At 39.5% G+C, this 17,064-nt stretch overlaps 1 protein-coding gene across 3 annotated transcripts; it reads right to left on the bottom strand.

The window, feature by feature from the left end:
• Positions 1-279: 279 nt before the first annotated feature.
• Positions 280-13,626, bottom strand: micall2a (mical-like 2a). 3 transcript variants are annotated; one of them, XM_080448445.1, is made up of 17 exons: positions 13,155-13,626; positions 12,596-12,644; positions 10,516-10,657; positions 10,181-10,344; positions 9,897-10,024; positions 9,316-9,816; positions 8,882-9,066; positions 8,019-8,079; positions 7,363-7,559; positions 6,898-7,020; positions 6,658-6,722; positions 6,392-6,515; positions 3,951-4,053; positions 3,402-3,475; positions 2,301-2,415; positions 2,022-2,068; positions 280-1,756 (listed from the first exon to the last, which is right to left on the bottom strand). In XM_080448445.1, the coding sequence occupies exons 1-17, from the start codon at positions 13,295-13,297 to the stop codon at positions 1,677-1,679; spliced, it is 2,301 nt and encodes a 766-aa protein (XP_080304571.1). In that variant the 5' UTR covers positions 13,298-13,626; the 3' UTR covers positions 280-1,676. The 3 variants fall into 3 exon arrangements, with proteins under 3 accessions (XP_080304571.1, XP_080304570.1, XP_080304569.1); XM_080448444.1 differs by having other exon boundaries at positions 7,363-7,556; positions 9,897-10,027; XM_080448443.1 differs by having other exon boundaries at positions 9,897-10,027.
• Between the last annotated feature and the right edge of the window lie 3,438 nt (positions 13,627-17,064).

Here is a 17,064-nt window from a genome sequence, read left to right on the forward strand (position 1 = left end):
TTGTGTGTGAAACTCATACAACGGTATTAATAGGGCATTCATTTGTAGGGGAAAATAGAAAGCAATATCGATATACAAGTCTTCTATCCGACAATGATGTATTGCTGGTTGCAGCAACAGTTATTGGTGGTACTTTGAAGAATAACTGGTGAACAGTTGTGTAATGACAAGACATCCAGTCCAGAGATGTTTAAAATTCAAGTTAGTGTGCCAAATGGAAATTGTTAAGCAAATAAATCAACCTCTCATATGCAGTAATCTTCAGAGGATTTATTAGACATAAAAGTTTGTTTAAAAATGATATAAATAAATAATGTAGGGTACACAAAGTATAACATATTACCACTTCTAAAAATGCCACAAGCCATTACAGTATTACACATACAAATGGTGGGAACAGGCTTTTTCACAGCTGAGTGACTATGCACATCAACAATGTTTGAAATTTGAACATTATAATAGCCCAGGTATGGAGCAATTCTTTAGCAGATATTAGTAAAGAGTAATGTTTAATTAAACTGGGTTTGAAGATAAAGAGCTCAATAAAACCTATAGTTTATAAGCCTTCCCAGGCCATAAGCTACTGCTCTGCCTAATCCTCTTTCACATAACATTATTGCATCAGCAAAGCTGAACATTTTGCAGCATTTATAAAATTAGCAAAGAAATTAACTGTCTGTACTGTGGCAAATTGGATTTTGGAGTTCCATCCTTGTGTTAATGCATACCTAGGCTGCCACCTACAGTACAGTGTGAGAGAAGGAGAACTACAGTCAAAACAAGGGAGCTCAACCTGTGTGGCTCACATATTAAAACCACTCAAAGTCTTTTCCTCACAGCAACCTAAAATAAATATTAAAACATTCATTTAAAATCAAACAGTAGAACCATTACAGCTTGCTCCCCCCCTCCCCCCAACATTCATTTTTATCAAGGTGTTAAATGGAACCAGCGTTCCTTTACAGTTCATCTCAGCAGTGGCCAAATACAGTTTGGACCAACATGCGTTGTTTTGGTCCCAGCACATGAATGTACACCATTATTTGGATACGTCGGCATGATAATTAAATAAGAGTCGTAATTATGAATATTGTCCCCACATTCCATCACCTTATTTCATTCATTAGCACCTTTTTCAAAACAAGACCAACCAGGGTAATTTTTTTAAGTAAAAAGAAAAGTGAATAAATCAAAAGCACCATAAAATAAAGCAATTACTTAATCAAATACTTCCCATACACAATACATTTTCACTTCCCAAACATCACCACCAAGAATGTAAAGTGACTTCCCTAACGTCACCACCAAAAATGTAAAGTGACTTCCCAAACATCACCACCAAGAATGTAAAGTGACTTCCCAAACATCACCACCAAAAATGTAAAGTGACTTCCCAAACATCGCCAAGAATGTAAAGTGACTTCCCAAACAAAGTGAAAATTAAGATTTAACCAAAGCCACATGCTAATAATCAAGTCAGAAATATTGTGAACATAAGCTTGTGAAAAAATAAATAGTATTCCATCCTTCCTGATTTAACATCATCCGTTTCCATATATCCGACTGCTCTCATTCAAAAACTATAAAAACGCTTAACACAATCAATGCACTCAAATCAAATATGCTCACAATTTTCACATCCGGTAGGAGGAAACAAAGGCTCCATTGACAGTTCATCATTCCACAACTCGTTTACTTCTCCGCCTGAACAGTTTGGAGATTGAGGATGTCCTCTTAGTTTTGGATTTCTTTACCCCTGTTCGCCATAATGAACATTATGAAAAAGGAACAGTGTATTAGTGTAATATCTTGAGTGCCAGTTTAAATGGTGTGTAAAAGTCTTTGACCGACTCCATTTTTACACAACGAGCTAAACTAACACGCATGATTGTATCAGAAAACTGATCCTCATGGGTTCAAATGGACCCTCACAGACCAATAAACTAAAACCACTCAGGATTTCTGTGAATATCTATTGGAAAGGTTATTTCAAAAGTCAAGCATAATTCAGCAATACTCACTAAGATTCTGCATCATCTCATTCAACCGCTGATCCTCTTCCACTTCCCTGAAAAAATCATAAATATAACCTCTCAAAACCATGATTCAGACTTATTTAACTACAGTACATACTTAATTGGGCATGTCATTCTAGGCAATCCATCAAACATTTGTGTGCATGTGTGAAAATAGCCGATCTACAAGCTCACAGCGCTTAGCGTATATGTGACTACACTGCCAAGGTTATTAATTTGTAATGAGTCATGTAAAATTAACCAGAAAAGGCCCCCCCTTGTTACCTAAGCCTGTCCTCATCCAAGCCCTCCACGATGGCATTTCTACCATTCACTATCTCCACCAGTCTCTCCATCAGGCTCTGCTGCCGTTGCTGCTCTTCAGTGGACTTCAAACAATCTGTAAAGGTAAATGCACATGTCAGTGTCGGATGTGAATACAGACATCTGCATTTAACTCCCGACACGGACATCTGCACACTGACACTTGCGACACTGTCGGGAGGTAAATGCAGATATCACTGTTGGTTGGAAGTAACTGCAGATGTCATTGTGCAGATGTCAATTCAATGGAGCTTTATTGGCATCAGAAAACATACGTTTACATTGCCAAAGCAAGTGTCAAAATATAATAAAAAATGGTTGAAAATGGGGAAAGTATATACAGTTGGAGGAGGGGCACAGCATTGTGTAAACAGAGCTATGTGACATTGACATTGCTTCCTTATATATACACAGGGTATCAAGCTTTTTGAAACAAATAGCAGCAATCTTTTGTCACTTGGGACAAATCGCAGCATTTTCTCTCAAAACTATTTTAATAGTATACAAAAAAGCCTCAGATTTAAAATGCGTTTAAAAGGTAACAGCTCTGATTATATGTGCATTAGGTCTACTACTCGGTACAGATAGTGCAGGACACTCAATGGTTAGTAGTCCTTAGGGTGGTTGTATTCCATTGGCTGACCTTTTATCGCAACAGTTCACAAATCTTGCTGCTGTGTTCGCACATTGTTGTATTTCTACCAGTAGGTATGGGAGTTTTTTGTCGTTGGTCATGTTTTCAAACTCACTTTGGGTGTATGTAATCTGTGGGAAGTATGCATCTCTGATGTCTTGGTATAGTGGGAAGATGTCAATGTTGGAGGTAAATGCAGAGATCGGTGCCAAATTTATGCTCCCGTCGCACAGATGGTGTCACGCGTCAGAAATGGCGGATCTACAAGCTCACAATGCGTTGCGGATGCGTCGCACTGTGGGCTTGTAGGTCGGCTATTTTTGGCACACGACACCGTTACTGCTTTAGAGGAATAGATAGATGTCAGTGTTGCGTGTTGGTGAACAACAAACATTTGATGACATTCAGGTGCACAAGAGCTCTCACACCTGGCTTCTCCAACAGCCTCCTAAGTTCCTCCTCCACACTTGGCTGTTGTTCCTCAAGGTCTTGAGTCTTCACTCTTAACATATCCAGAATTCAAATAAATCACCAATTAATACACATTTAAGAAATAGTTCAAATAATACACATTTAACAAAACGGAGTCAATGTTAATGAGCAAACCTAATGTATATATTGCACATATCGTTCATATCTTAGACATATCCCAAAACGGTTATCCTTGAACATTCAGTTTAAAGTTATTAGGAGAAAGTGTCCCAAATTAAACAGCATGATGTTGAAAACACTAGTTCAATTTCACGTAGTGTTAAATACAGCACATTGACATACGAGTAATAACATTCAAAAACATTGATGCCAGGTAATAATTTAGTTTTTTTTTCTATATTTATGCATTAATTTGTACATTAGGAATTAAAATCAGATATTTATCGTGTGCAATGCTTTAAAAAATCAATTACCAGGAACTATGGGGACAGTATAGAAAGAGTATTGTGACACTCATTTAATAATCTCTTGATCAAGATACTCACATGTATACGAGCTCAGATTCCCTCCTGATGTACATCTGTTTCTTTCTGATAAGGTTGAACCAGTCAACCATTAGTGGGTCCATCAAAATGTCTCCCTTCTCCTCTGAAAAGGTAATTCCCATTTTTAAAAGCCATTATACAAACACCTTGAATACCCAACATGAAGAGTGGCTGCCTACAGGTAGCCTTCTTCACTGTTGAGGTATGACCGTCAGTTACCAATCCACAATGCATCCAATATAATCAAGTCATGTACCTTCAATACCAGTAGGCAATTGTAATCCAAAAAAGAAAGGAAACCAAATTTGTATGCAAGTAGTCAGTAAATAAGAGCCTGGAGTTACACTATGATATTAAAATATATTTCAACTTTCTACACAGTAGGATATTGTGACAAGAAGTTAAAGCATGAGATTTGAGGGCAATATTATCCTCAGATGCATGGTTGAAAAGGGATTAAAAAATATATAAAGTTGAAAGGTTTTAAAGAATAGATGTGAATTTGAGAAAAGTCTACACGGACCGACTTGTAGCCATACACAGACTCAACTCTACAAAACAAAGCTTCACTTTACTACGTCAATTTTCAATTGATTGCTATAGCACCCCCTTTGGCCAGATTAGTTTCTTGGCCGTTTGGTATTCTGCAAATTTTTGTCAGAAGTGACTGGATGGCTGTGCCAGAACTGTGGCGGAAGAATAAAACAGGTACAATAGGGTGCCAATGCACTTCTGTGACTATCACTAGGTGACCAGTCCCAACGGCAAGGATTACTAGAGATTACCAGGTTGGATTTTAAAAGTTGCAGCTTTGCTCTCGGCACCTGCCAATGGGAACAGGCTCTTTACATTTTTATGTACCCTAGTGAGAATTCTGATGTACGATATACTGATCTAAATTACTTCAGCATTGGGGTCGCGCTAATGAAATGGCAAAACCACAATTCCACCCAGTTAAGGTCATCATAAATGTCAGTTGGAAAACACTGCACTTAACAAAAAAAAAGGTTGGGTAATTTTGTGTACAGACTGTTGACTGTGCCTGGTAGTATGAATTTGACCAATCTCACAATTGAAGAATGATCTGATCTAGTCTGCGTTACCTCAATTGTCAATAGGGATCATTCAAATCTTTAATTTGCTCTTATTTACAGAAAGCGAATAAAACTTAAGATAATTTCCACTTAACAGCAATGTGCCAAATACTGATAAACAAGGTATTGTGAAAGTTACAAGAGCTACAGATTACATGTATAACAATAAGATATTTAATACGAATGCCAATTTTCTGTCATCTGAAGTTCAGGGACCATGTATAAATATTGAGCATATTTTTTACTTCATGTCAAACTCTCATGGTTTCTGCTCAGTCACTGATTTGATAGCCTCGATCTCCAGGCTTTTATTGTTTAGTTTTGCTAAAAAATAAAAGCCTGGCCCAGCGAGTCGGTGGACTCGGTATGAGGAAGTGTTTCATTTCCCAACCAACCAGAGTGCAGTGCGCGTCGCTCGTAATGTTGTGTTAACGGGGCGGGGGTTGACGGACAGATCGGTGAACCAATTAGGATCAGGCGCAATCTCTCGCCGGCTCTATACACCCGCCCCTCTATACACGAAATCAGGAGGGTTGGGGCAGTCTAACTGATTTGATACCCTAAGTACACAAAGCAACAAACGATTTACACACATTTAGCCCATCCAAACGCTATGGCTAGACCAAGCAGTTCTGATTAGAGTACAATGTAAAAGGGCAAGACCTTATAGCACAACTAACATTGTTCAAAAAGTGGCAAAAACTTCCTTCATGATCTTTGGCTGCATTTACATCTCGAGTAACACCCAATTCTATTCTTGCATATGAATAGTGGTCACATGTTTGCGAGGTTTGAAATGAAATACAGTATACTGCATTTCATTTCAAAGGAGTCTCAGGTTAGGTGCAACTTTTGTCAAAATACACAACACACAATATTCTGCTAGCAAGGCAAAGGTTCTAAGCAATCAGAGTGTTAACTCCCTGTGGTTTGTTTTTGCCCCGACTCATTTTCTGAGAGATGCACTTGAAATGGCTTGTCACAGCTCTCTCCACTAGCGGCCTGTAGTTGACTATGTGCATCCCCTATGGTCAACAGTCTAAGCATGAGAACGCAACTGTAAACTGGAACTATTCACACTGGAGTAGACGGATAGGGATGTTTGTAAAGTACAGTAGATTTATGAAGAGGTCATTCATGCTGCGTCAACAGGCACAGATACGGAAATTTATCCATCAATCTCCGTACTGCCTCGAATTCAGAAAAGGGTGGGAGCGGGGATGTTGTTTTTGATTTTCCATTTTTTGAAGTGGGAACAGGAGGAAGTGACAGGAAGTGCCGAGTTGGGGAAGTGATGACACAGTGCTGAGTTGGGGAAGTGATGACACAGAACAAGTGGAAAAGTACCTTGTTCAAAGCTGCGTAGCTTCTCTTCCAGCCCAACTCCCTCCCTCTCCAAGTTGCTCAGGTTTGTCTCAATCTCATCCAGCTCCCTCTCAATCTGATCCATTGGAATGTGATGAGATTTGGCCTGGCAGAAACACAAGAACACCAAGTGTCACGATGCATGATTGAAAATTTAACACTGACAACATATCGCTGTGAATGTAATGAAATCATATTTTGCTTTGCTGTTAATTAATCTTTTAAGAGACTTAAGGGAGAGAGCTTACAGACGGTGACCTCATTTCAGGACTGGGGGCGTTGGTGGGTGACAAATACTTTCCCTTTTTAGAAGCTAAGAGGTAGATAAAATAGGATTAGATGGACCTTTTATGGCGGCTTTTCACAAAATCATGGTCACAAATTACATCACTTCAGTAATTTTCTGTTGAAATATTTCTCACATAAAGAAATAAAAATTTGCAACACGATGTGGACAAGAATCTAGCATTCAAAGACAGATGCCAAACCTGGGCAACAAGTCTTTGTGTCTCTGTCATTTTCTGGAACAGTCATGGAAGAACCAATAGATTGCATAGCAGACCAGCTGGATGGGGATTTGATAGTTGAGTAGTAGTTCCCATGATCTAAGCCTGAAATTATGACAGGAAGGTTAACAAATAGCTATAAATACCATTTACACACACACACACACACACACACACGCGCGCATCTTCGTCATTTTCCTAATCTCTGCACACAGTAAAATCCTCAGTGTTAATTTATACATTACTGATTTGTTACTCAGTGTAAAAATGGGTCCATTTGGTTACATTTGTATACCGTATTCTGGTTACATTACATACAAGAGTTAAATTACACTGAGGATTTCCCTGTGCAACTTCTCACAGTCGTATAAACATTTTGGTTTATTCATTATATTATGTATATTAAGCATTACACTGTGATGAACAATATGCACAGGAAGAACTTACCCATGTTTTCAGATACCGGCTGGGGTTTTTGAGGAGAGAGATCCTGGTGGTATGCAGGAGCAACCGCAACAGAAACTGGTGGAGATACAATAGGTGTTGGAGTTGACGTTGTACTGACCAAGATGTTCCAAGAAGGCTTAGAGAGGAGGTCAGGTTCATGTGGTTCAGTGGTGGCCAGTCCATCAGTTTCTGGACTTCTGCCAAGGATGAGACCAAATGTGACACAATGTAAAGAATCCCAAAATGTGATGTTTCGAAGGGTGTTTAGATCACACGTATTGATGAAACATACTGAAAATGACAATACATTTTAAGTAAATTAAGAGGCCTCACCTCATATTTTGAAACGGTGAAAGGTGAAAACAATAGAGGAATTAGTATGTAGTGACAGAGCAGGGATAGAGTCAGGCATGGCACTTCTTGGGATATGGTAAGGTGGGGGACAGAGAGAGCGGCTTCACTCTGAGCCAGTCAACAAGAACAGAGATGGGCGAAGCAGGATGAGCCGGCATTCTGGAGAGTGAATGAGCTCAATGGTCAGGTCTCAAGGTCAAATGTGGAGTTATTTTATCCACCCGAGTGACTTAGCCCTTTTTCCCCTATCCAGTGAGTTATAGAGGATTAATGATTATTAAGCGTGCTGAGAGCAGACTCACCTCCGTCCTGGTTCCGTTTTAACTGGCTTGAGCATTGATTGCCAGTGATTAGGGCCCAGATCTACAGGAAAAGATAAATGTATTCAGACAGACCCCAAAAAACAGAGGAACTCAGGCTACCAAAATTAAATGGGCGGATGTAATGCTCACTCATTACAACCTCATTTTGTTTCACACGCTCCAGTGAATGCATTTACAGAGTCAAAAACCAGTGGGGAAATGAGTGAATTCATTTCTATGTCACGTTGTCTTAAGGTATGAGGGGAGCACTCGAGACTCTAGATCGAGGTCTAGACATCAGTTTATCTCAAAGACTGACTGCATAGCATATGAACAAACACTGTATTTGACACACTACATTCATTTGACAAAACACGGACCGTCTCATTCATAACGTGGTACAATGCACTTAAACAGTGCCAACATGACAAGGTTTAATCAATTCATATGACCTGCTTAGTGAATAGATTCAGATTGAGATCTGCTTACCAGTGGTGGACAAAGTACTCCACCCCAGAACTTGAGTCAAAGTACTCCTCGTCAAATATTACTCAACTACAGGTGAAAGCTTGCCCTTTGCGCTTGAATTTAAGTACTGCAAGTATTTGCTTTAAAACAAATATTCAAGAATTCAAAAGTACAGATAGTGAAAATAGTAGATATACAAGCTCAGAATGCTTGTAGATCTGCTATTTTCACTATATTTCAAATGGAGCTTAAGTTGTTTGAAATGTAGTGGAGTGAAAGTCATAAGTATCATCCAAAAACACAAATACTCAAGTACAGACAATCAAAAATGCTCTTTAAGTACAGTAACAGTACTCAAGTAAATGTATTCATTACTGTCCACCACTGCTGCTTACCTTTACTGTTCCAGTATCTAGGTGTTGGCTTTGTGGTGGTGTTGTTGTTGATGGCATCCAGGCAAGGGGATTCCTTGTTCGTATGGCTGCTCGAGGGATGTCCTGCCCGTTTCCCCACTGGGCCTGGCTGACACTTATCCGAACTCAAACCGATATTGTCAGACAGTCTTGGCTCCTCTCCAAACCTGGGGACAGAGAAGAGTGTCACCTTCAGATTAAAAATCATAAGAACAAATCACAGCCAGCAAAGTACAAATGTAACCAAATTTGACATCAACTGTGTACAAATGCCATTTGGTTACATTTATTTTGTACACTCGAAGAGTTATATTAACACTCAGGGTTTTACAATGTGGGAAGAATACCAAACAAATGGAACAAATTTGAGCATACAAAAAGGGACAAAAAAGGGGAAAGGGACTCCATTCTCTCACCTTCTTTCTGCCGTTCTGATGACAAAGTGGCGTGTGTTGTTATTGTTGCAGTTTTCCTCTGCTAGAGTCTTGCCAATTGTTGCCCCAGTTTTGCAGTTTTGCTCACGACTCGGGGGGACCTTCAGCCTCCCAGAACCATGCGTGGGCCACGAAGGCAACCCGTTTCTGGCTGGGACCTCGGAGACCAGCTCAGCAGCCTGGAAGAACCTCTGTCGAGCCGTTTGTGTCTTCTGGGCTGCGGCTGTCCAGGACCGAGGTGGCGGGGCAGGATCAACAGGCTTCGGGACACTGTTCTTCGGAGGGATGGACAGCACCGAGGAGGGGCGCGGGGCGGGGTGGGTTTGGCTGTCACCGGTTCGTCGGAGGACGGCACCAAGGGGTCCGTTTTCGACCGCGGCCCCAGAGGAGGACGGTTTGCAAGGGGTATTACAGATGAAAGTATCTGGTGCCTTTCCGGCTTTGTAAGCTCCAGGGTGGAGCACACTGGAGCATTCACTGCATCTGGGTTAAGTTTTAACACGCAATGGTTAGCACAGTGTACAACTTGTAATTATAACTCACATGATATATTGAATTCTTACTTGAAGCAGCTCCTATGATAGAGCCTCCCTTCCACAAAATTCCTCTGCACCAGATGAACATGGTTCTTGCATGCAGCACATTTGCTATTGAGTGTCCCCGTTTTATTAGAGCTTTCAGCCAGGACTGTCTTCTGTGGAAGAAGAAATTCAAACTCACATGAACAGGTTTGAAGATACTATATATATTCTTCCATTTATGTACCAGACAGATATACATCTCGCATGTAATAACGACAGCTGTTGTTTTGTAAACACAGCTGTAAACGTAGTCATCCAACACTGACCTTATCAGCAGCAGCTCTATGTGTTTTGGACGAGGTGTCAGCGATCAACTTGGAAGGTGAACAATTGGCTGTTTTAGACACAAAGGTTTTGGCAACTACAGGGATATTCTTCTTTTCTGATGGCTCCTCCTTGGAGCCCTCTGCTGGCCTTTTTACACCTCCCACTGAAAAAAAGAAAAGGGAATTTATCACAGAAAAGAAAAGACAAACATGCACAGTGCCAATATGTCGATTAAAGAATACCGTGTTCATGGGGCAGACACACTAAAAGAAGGACATCTTTGAAAATCTTGCAAATATAATTATGAGACGAGAGATGATGCGAGCATTCCTACAGGGAGAGCGTCCTTTGAAGTAATTGTAGTACTGAGAAACATAGGTGAGAATGCTCAGTCTGTCTGGGATCCTTAAGGCCACCATGTCTTCTGCATCCAGTAAGGCAGGAATCCCCAGCTTCTCTTCAGCAATCCGGAATGCCTGGGAAGGTAAAAAATAAACACATACAGACAAACGCTCTGACAAGATGGGTGATGCAGACATGTTGGTTATTTATCACTTATTAAAACCGGGAAAGCATCCGTGTCCTTTTTAGATTTTAGCGTTGGCCATTCAAAAATAGCAGATCTACAAGCTCACAGCAGCTGAACATCTGCTATTTTTTTAAAAGACTGAAAATGTTTGAATAATTGAGATTTTTTTAAACACAAATCTTCTCTTCTGGGGGTCCCTGGCACAAAATATGTACAGATGGGGGGGGGGGGGTCCACGGCCATATATAGATATCAATTTGGGGGTCCTTGGCACGAAAACGTTTGAAAACTATCGATTTAGAAGAAGAATCAGCCTCAGGTCTAATGGGTTAATGCCCAACCCAGATGCTAAGAATGTTACTTAGACAGCATGTTTTGAAGAGCTGCTATGTTTGATCTGGTATCCGTTACTTTGAAGCACTACATAGCTTTTTTGCACTCCATTTACGTGACCATACCATGTTGACTAGGGTTCATGCCATTTACTCCTCACACTTGTAAGTCGTTCTGGATAGTGTGTCTGCTAAATGCCTAAATTGTATGGTAGACTAAATAAGCACTTGTTTCACAGCAGGCACTAAAAGGTTGCTCCCACAATTATTTGAAAACAAAAGACAAAGGAGGTTTTCTATAAATAGAGAAGCAGCACTGAATGCATGTTGTGACCCGACGCGTGGGGCTCTGGACAAGGGGTGTATAATGAATAGCACGTTTCCTGTACAGTCTCGTGGATTAAAAAAAAGAAAGAAAAGTAAACGAACAGTAGGATGGAGGGAGCAGGATTTCAGGTCATTGTTTAGGATCACATGGGACATGCTCATTAAAATCTAACAGCAGTGCTGAATACCATGTCTGCCAATGTACAGCAACGCGAGAAAAAATAAAGACACAATGACTGGCTTTGTGAGGCGCTTTGTTGTACATTTTCCAAAAGAAAAAAATAAACTTGCCAGTGGCCACCTGTGAGAAATTATAACAATGCAATCTGCCATTTATGGAAAAATACATAATTTTAAAATGATCTAACAGCTTACATTTCAATACGAGTAGCCTAAGACCTCAGCTAGCCGAAAGTTAGACAAGCCTAATTAAACACACTATGACACACCGTGTTCTCCTGAAGACAAAACCGTGTCTTGAATAACCCTCCAGGAGTGTGTCATGATGACCCCCCCCCCCCCCGTCTTAAAATGGACCAAGTATCGTCGTGAGGATCAAGTGGCCTATGACAGTAAGCCTCATTCAAAATGAATACCCTGCAGATCCTCTGTTGAGCTCAGGTTCTCTGCTCTCACTGTCAGGGGGACCCAGACAGTGTGGAGATCAGCTCTGTATGATCAGAGTTCATTTAACTCTGCAAGAGTACAAATAAATGGACCCTTACGGGTCAATTTGGTGCCATTTGTACTCCCTCTGAGCTACACAATGGATAAAGGAAGACTGAGGATTTTTACTGTGTTAAGGGCCCTGTAATCCTCAAATGTAAAGGAAGGAAGCCAGGGGAGCTGCACCGTTTAAGTCACCCTGGAGGGATAAAAATAAAGTAGGTCAAATGGCCAAAGGTAACAAAAAGACTGAATATTTCAAGTTTGAAATTAGTTTTAAACTTTAAAATTTGACCTGGGATAGATATTACTGATTGTAATGTCTGTCTGCTGACTATGTATAATATAGACTACAATCACCTCACCAACAACCTGTTAACTTGAAACCAAATATTTCAACTGAATCCATTACATTGAAATGAAAATATTTTACTTGTTTTCCTCGCACTGTAAATAAATGATATATATTGTCTTTTAGATTTGCCTTCCAAGTTCTCCAGACACAAACAAAACAACAAAGACAAAGTTGAAAGTGTTGAACAAATTGTGTGACATCTTACCAAGTTGTTGTTCTCAAACGTATCCTCTTTACTGAGAGCTTTAAAGTCTCTGGGAAAAGAAAGACATCAAATAGATGGAAAGTTAAATTAAACCATTAATTTGATAATTAAATTGTGACTGTGTGTGTGTGTGTGTGTCCATTATTTCCATAATAGTCTACCACTGGCAGTATTTTTACAGAGGCTAATTAGATCCAGAGCAAAATGCTAATCAATCATTAATTGACTGCAGGTGGTTAGGCTACATGTACAGTCTGCCCACGTTTATTTATGTCCTTGTTGCCGGTTATTAAGCTGTTGAATCTGGACATGAATTGTGAGCAGTGAAGTAAAGTAACTAAGTACATTTACTCAAGTGTTGTAGTTTTACACTTTTCAGGATTTTTTACATTACTGGAGTATTTCAAAATTTCAGTACTTTTAACTTTTACTTGTAACAGAGTATTTCTACATCGCAGTATTGATACTTTTACTTAAGTAAAAATAATAAGTGAGTACTTTTTCCACCACTGGGTGGAGGGAACAGAACGGGCTGCTGTGATGATGATGAAACGCTTACATGAGGTCCGGTCTGTATTTGTGGATAATGGCACAGAACGCTAGTCCATTCTTGAACGAAGTGGTCATGTTGGTGATCGATACCTCTTCATATCCGTCACATTGCGTCTTGCACCACAGCTCCAGAGCCTTGATGGCTGCCATGCTTCTTCTCTCCCAGACCAGACAGTTTACTCACACAGACACGGACACGCTCACACGGTGAAAGCAGGACTATAAGGGGCGCCGTTATCACACAGGCTACAGGCTGCAGGAAAGACGCGTCGCCAGAAGAATAGAAAAACCTCCGAATCCGTCGCTCCTCTGACTGACCACGAACTGAACTGTAACCCACTAGACTAGTGCAGCAGCTGCGTCCGGTTTCCTCTTTTACCTGAGAACACACACAACGGCCATTGATGCACCCGCCGGTGTGAATAGTAATGAACCACATGCACCACCCGGGAAGGTTCATTACACTAATTAACACACAGACACACTTCACCTTTCGCGACCGTGGGCCGCGCAATACTAGGCTATTGATTAGAAAACTAATTTTAGCACGCTGGGCGTTTTCTAAAGCCTGTCTGATTAGATAGTGGCCCATGTGGTTCCCCCGTTCGACCTAAACCACAACAAAATATGGTATTGGGCTAGGTGGGCACTATAGGGACATCTGGGCACCTCGATGCAAAATTAAATGTAAAAATAAAATATTTGAAAAATGGTCTTAAGAAAAGTAAAGTATACATGATTAGAACATGCTTAAACATTCGATAATTAAGGTATAATATTTCTACAATTGCTACAAATTGCTACAAAATTTGTATATCCAGTCAATTTGGGGCATAAACAAGAAGTTGAAGGATACAATAAAGTCTGATAATGATGTACAGTTCATGTTCACATCATGTATACTTAAAATTACTTAAGTTAAGACCATTTTTCAAATATATATCACTATATGGGAATTGTGATCATATAACCTCTCAAAGTAATTCAGGGTATTAAAATATTTTATTTTAAAAACTGTAGGCCTGGCCTACTAACACAATGTAGTTAGGCTATTGGCCTACTATTTTTCGGTAATCCATGCGGTATTGGCTGAGCTCTGTATGGGTCGAATATTAGGTTCTGGAATGGATTTATTTTTGCAGAGTTGGGGGTGCCATGGGGCCCAATTTGATGTAATTCCATGGGGTCCAAGTCCCAAGAGATGCACGCAGTGCCCCTGGCCACTAGTAGGCCTATATAGGCTACTACAGTATGGATGTGTCCCACTCCCTTATAGGCCTATATAACAATTTAAATCTTAAAGGGTTTTCAAAATTTATAGACTCAAACTTTGAATTGAGACGCCCCTCAGTGACCTTTTGGTTTGATTCAAGTAGGCTCTGCTGCTTTCACTGATCATCAAATTATTGTGGATAAATCATCAGAGATTTTAATTATGTAAATCCATGACATCTATTTAAATACAACAATCAATCAATCAATTTGTTCACATTGGTTTACAATGGATACTTTGAGACACAAATATAGACTTGGCCTCTAATGAGCACTGAATGGGATATTTTTGCTGTTGTCCTCTTTTCTCATTATTTGTATTGTGTGTCAGAATTTATGTTCAGGACAAAAGCCATCAACCATCATTCAGCTAAATAAAAATGTCTAGAATAATACTTTAATGAAGCTTATTCGCTTCACCAAGAGTGAAGATGAAATTATTTTGTAAAGATGTATGAAATTTGCCAGCCAGTGTTAGTGTAATGAGGTCAGTGGGCTTCAAGAGAATCAATGTTAGAATCTATATGGCAGGAGTTTTTCCTACAATGCTTATCTTTGTGGGCAGGCCACAGTATTTGGACTATAGGGTCAAATAAATGTTTTGACCCAGTTAGTTGTCCTATACAATTTTAGACTAATAACCGTAACGGGAAACAAAACTGATTTTCAAAAGCGTTTTACTAATCAAGTTTCGAAAGGCAGTCTCAATTCTGACCTACAGACCTACTAAGCAATCTTCAAATGTCTGACCTGGGAAATGTAATTAGTTTTATTCAGTTGAACTTGAGTATCCCTGAAATGTGAGAGCGACCCAAGCTGACCTCATTTACAGAAATGGGGCACATGGGATATTTAAATTGGCAAAATAGATATAAAGAAAAATCTCATCCTTGTAAAAGTTTCACAGGGGTGCATGCAACACATGAAACACATGTATCAATGATTCAGTAATGATGATTAATGAACAAGGCAAGCTTTCCCCCTGCATTTCCCTGTCTGAAGTGATGTTTTAAGAATTTGTATGTCCAGAGGGGGGCGCTGTCACACAACATCTAAACATGTTTTGAATAGCCATACTTGGGGTCCAACATAATTATAAACTGTGAATAGAAGATTACTTGCACTACAGAAATTATACCACATGAACTGGCACAAATAAAATAATGAATATTTCTCCAATGAAGTCAGTGATTGTTTTGAAAGGTTGAGTGAAAGATATGATAAGATTTGGGTCATAGAAATGAGTATTATTTTCGTGCATTCTTTTGCATGATGCAAGGCTTGTGCTTTTATGAAAATATACAGTATGTTCTCTTTTTCCACACTTGATGTGGCAATAAGTGGATTTATACACTGTGAATCAGGTATAGTATAATGCCCTTACATTGGTTTTGATTGACTCAGTTACTGTAAGTTGTTTTTAAAGACAAATATATGTTTAGCATTGTCCTGACCTAATTTAGGGTTTAAAGTTAAACCAAAACACATTTGAGATGATTGCCTGTGTACTGAAAAATATTTACTTCAACAATTAAGAAAACTACTCCCACCTCTGTAGAACACCACTCACAGTGTTCAATGGACTCAAGTTCAGTTTATATTGTTTCTGAATCGTGTCATAAAATGTTCACAAGGCACCTCCTTTTTAGTGTGTAGCGATCAATGAATCAACAACCAGGTTACTTTCATCTTCATATAGTACATATACAAAGATATAGGCCTGCTCCAACATTATCCAGAATTTGTAAGAAATAACACATAAGATCATATTACACCTAGTTGTTTGTTTAAAGGGCTAAGGAGCTTAGCCAAACTATCCAAGATGATCCCAAAGCATGTTTACCATAAAGTGCAAAGAGACTTTGACAGGGTACAGCTTCTCTTCCCATATAGCCGTTAGAGTGAGACGGATCTTGGCTGAGCAGGTATACTACAGCGGGAAACAAGTTATAATCATGTGCTACCATACTGTATATTCATGCAGAAAAATGTGCACCACTACAATGGACAGGAAAAATATATATTTTATAAATCACTTCAGGTATAAAAGATTATTCCAAAACACTTGCTTTTAAATTAGCAACTCTGTACTGAACCCATGTCAAAAGCAATGGACAAAAGGATATCTTTCCAAAATGCAAGATAATCAACAAGCTATATTTGCCATGTTATCTTTATGGACTCACTGTTCCTGAGGTCATTTGTCAGCTATTTCCATGGTTTCCTTTGAGGACTTGTGGCTGCACGCAAACATCCTGCCTCTGTCTGTGACGGTAACAGGATAGCTCAGGGAACGGACGTGTCATCAATGAGATCATTGAGAAATTGTCATGAGTGTTTTCATTTTCAATTCTTCCTGAACAGTAGAGTTAATGGGGCAACAGTTGTCTGCAGATAAACTTGGGAACACTAACCCAAGGCCCCAGGATGGACAATTCATTACACTAGACATTGTATTCAAATGAGATTACTATCCACATAATAAAGGAGACAAGGTAGGCTATATTAATTTTATATGTATGTGTAACATAATGTTTTGCATTTAATAACACGAAATAAATAGTGGTACACATTTTTACTGCTGTACAATCTAGCATAAGCAATTGTGTCTCTAAATGTGTTTTAAAGTGTCTTGCAGAACTGTT

Source organism: Gymnoscopelus braueri (genome assembly GCF_963280865.1).
Source record: "Gymnoscopelus braueri genome assembly, chromosome: 13".
NCBI classification, from domain to species: Eukaryota; Metazoa; Chordata; class Actinopteri; order Myctophiformes; family Myctophidae; genus Gymnoscopelus; species Gymnoscopelus braueri.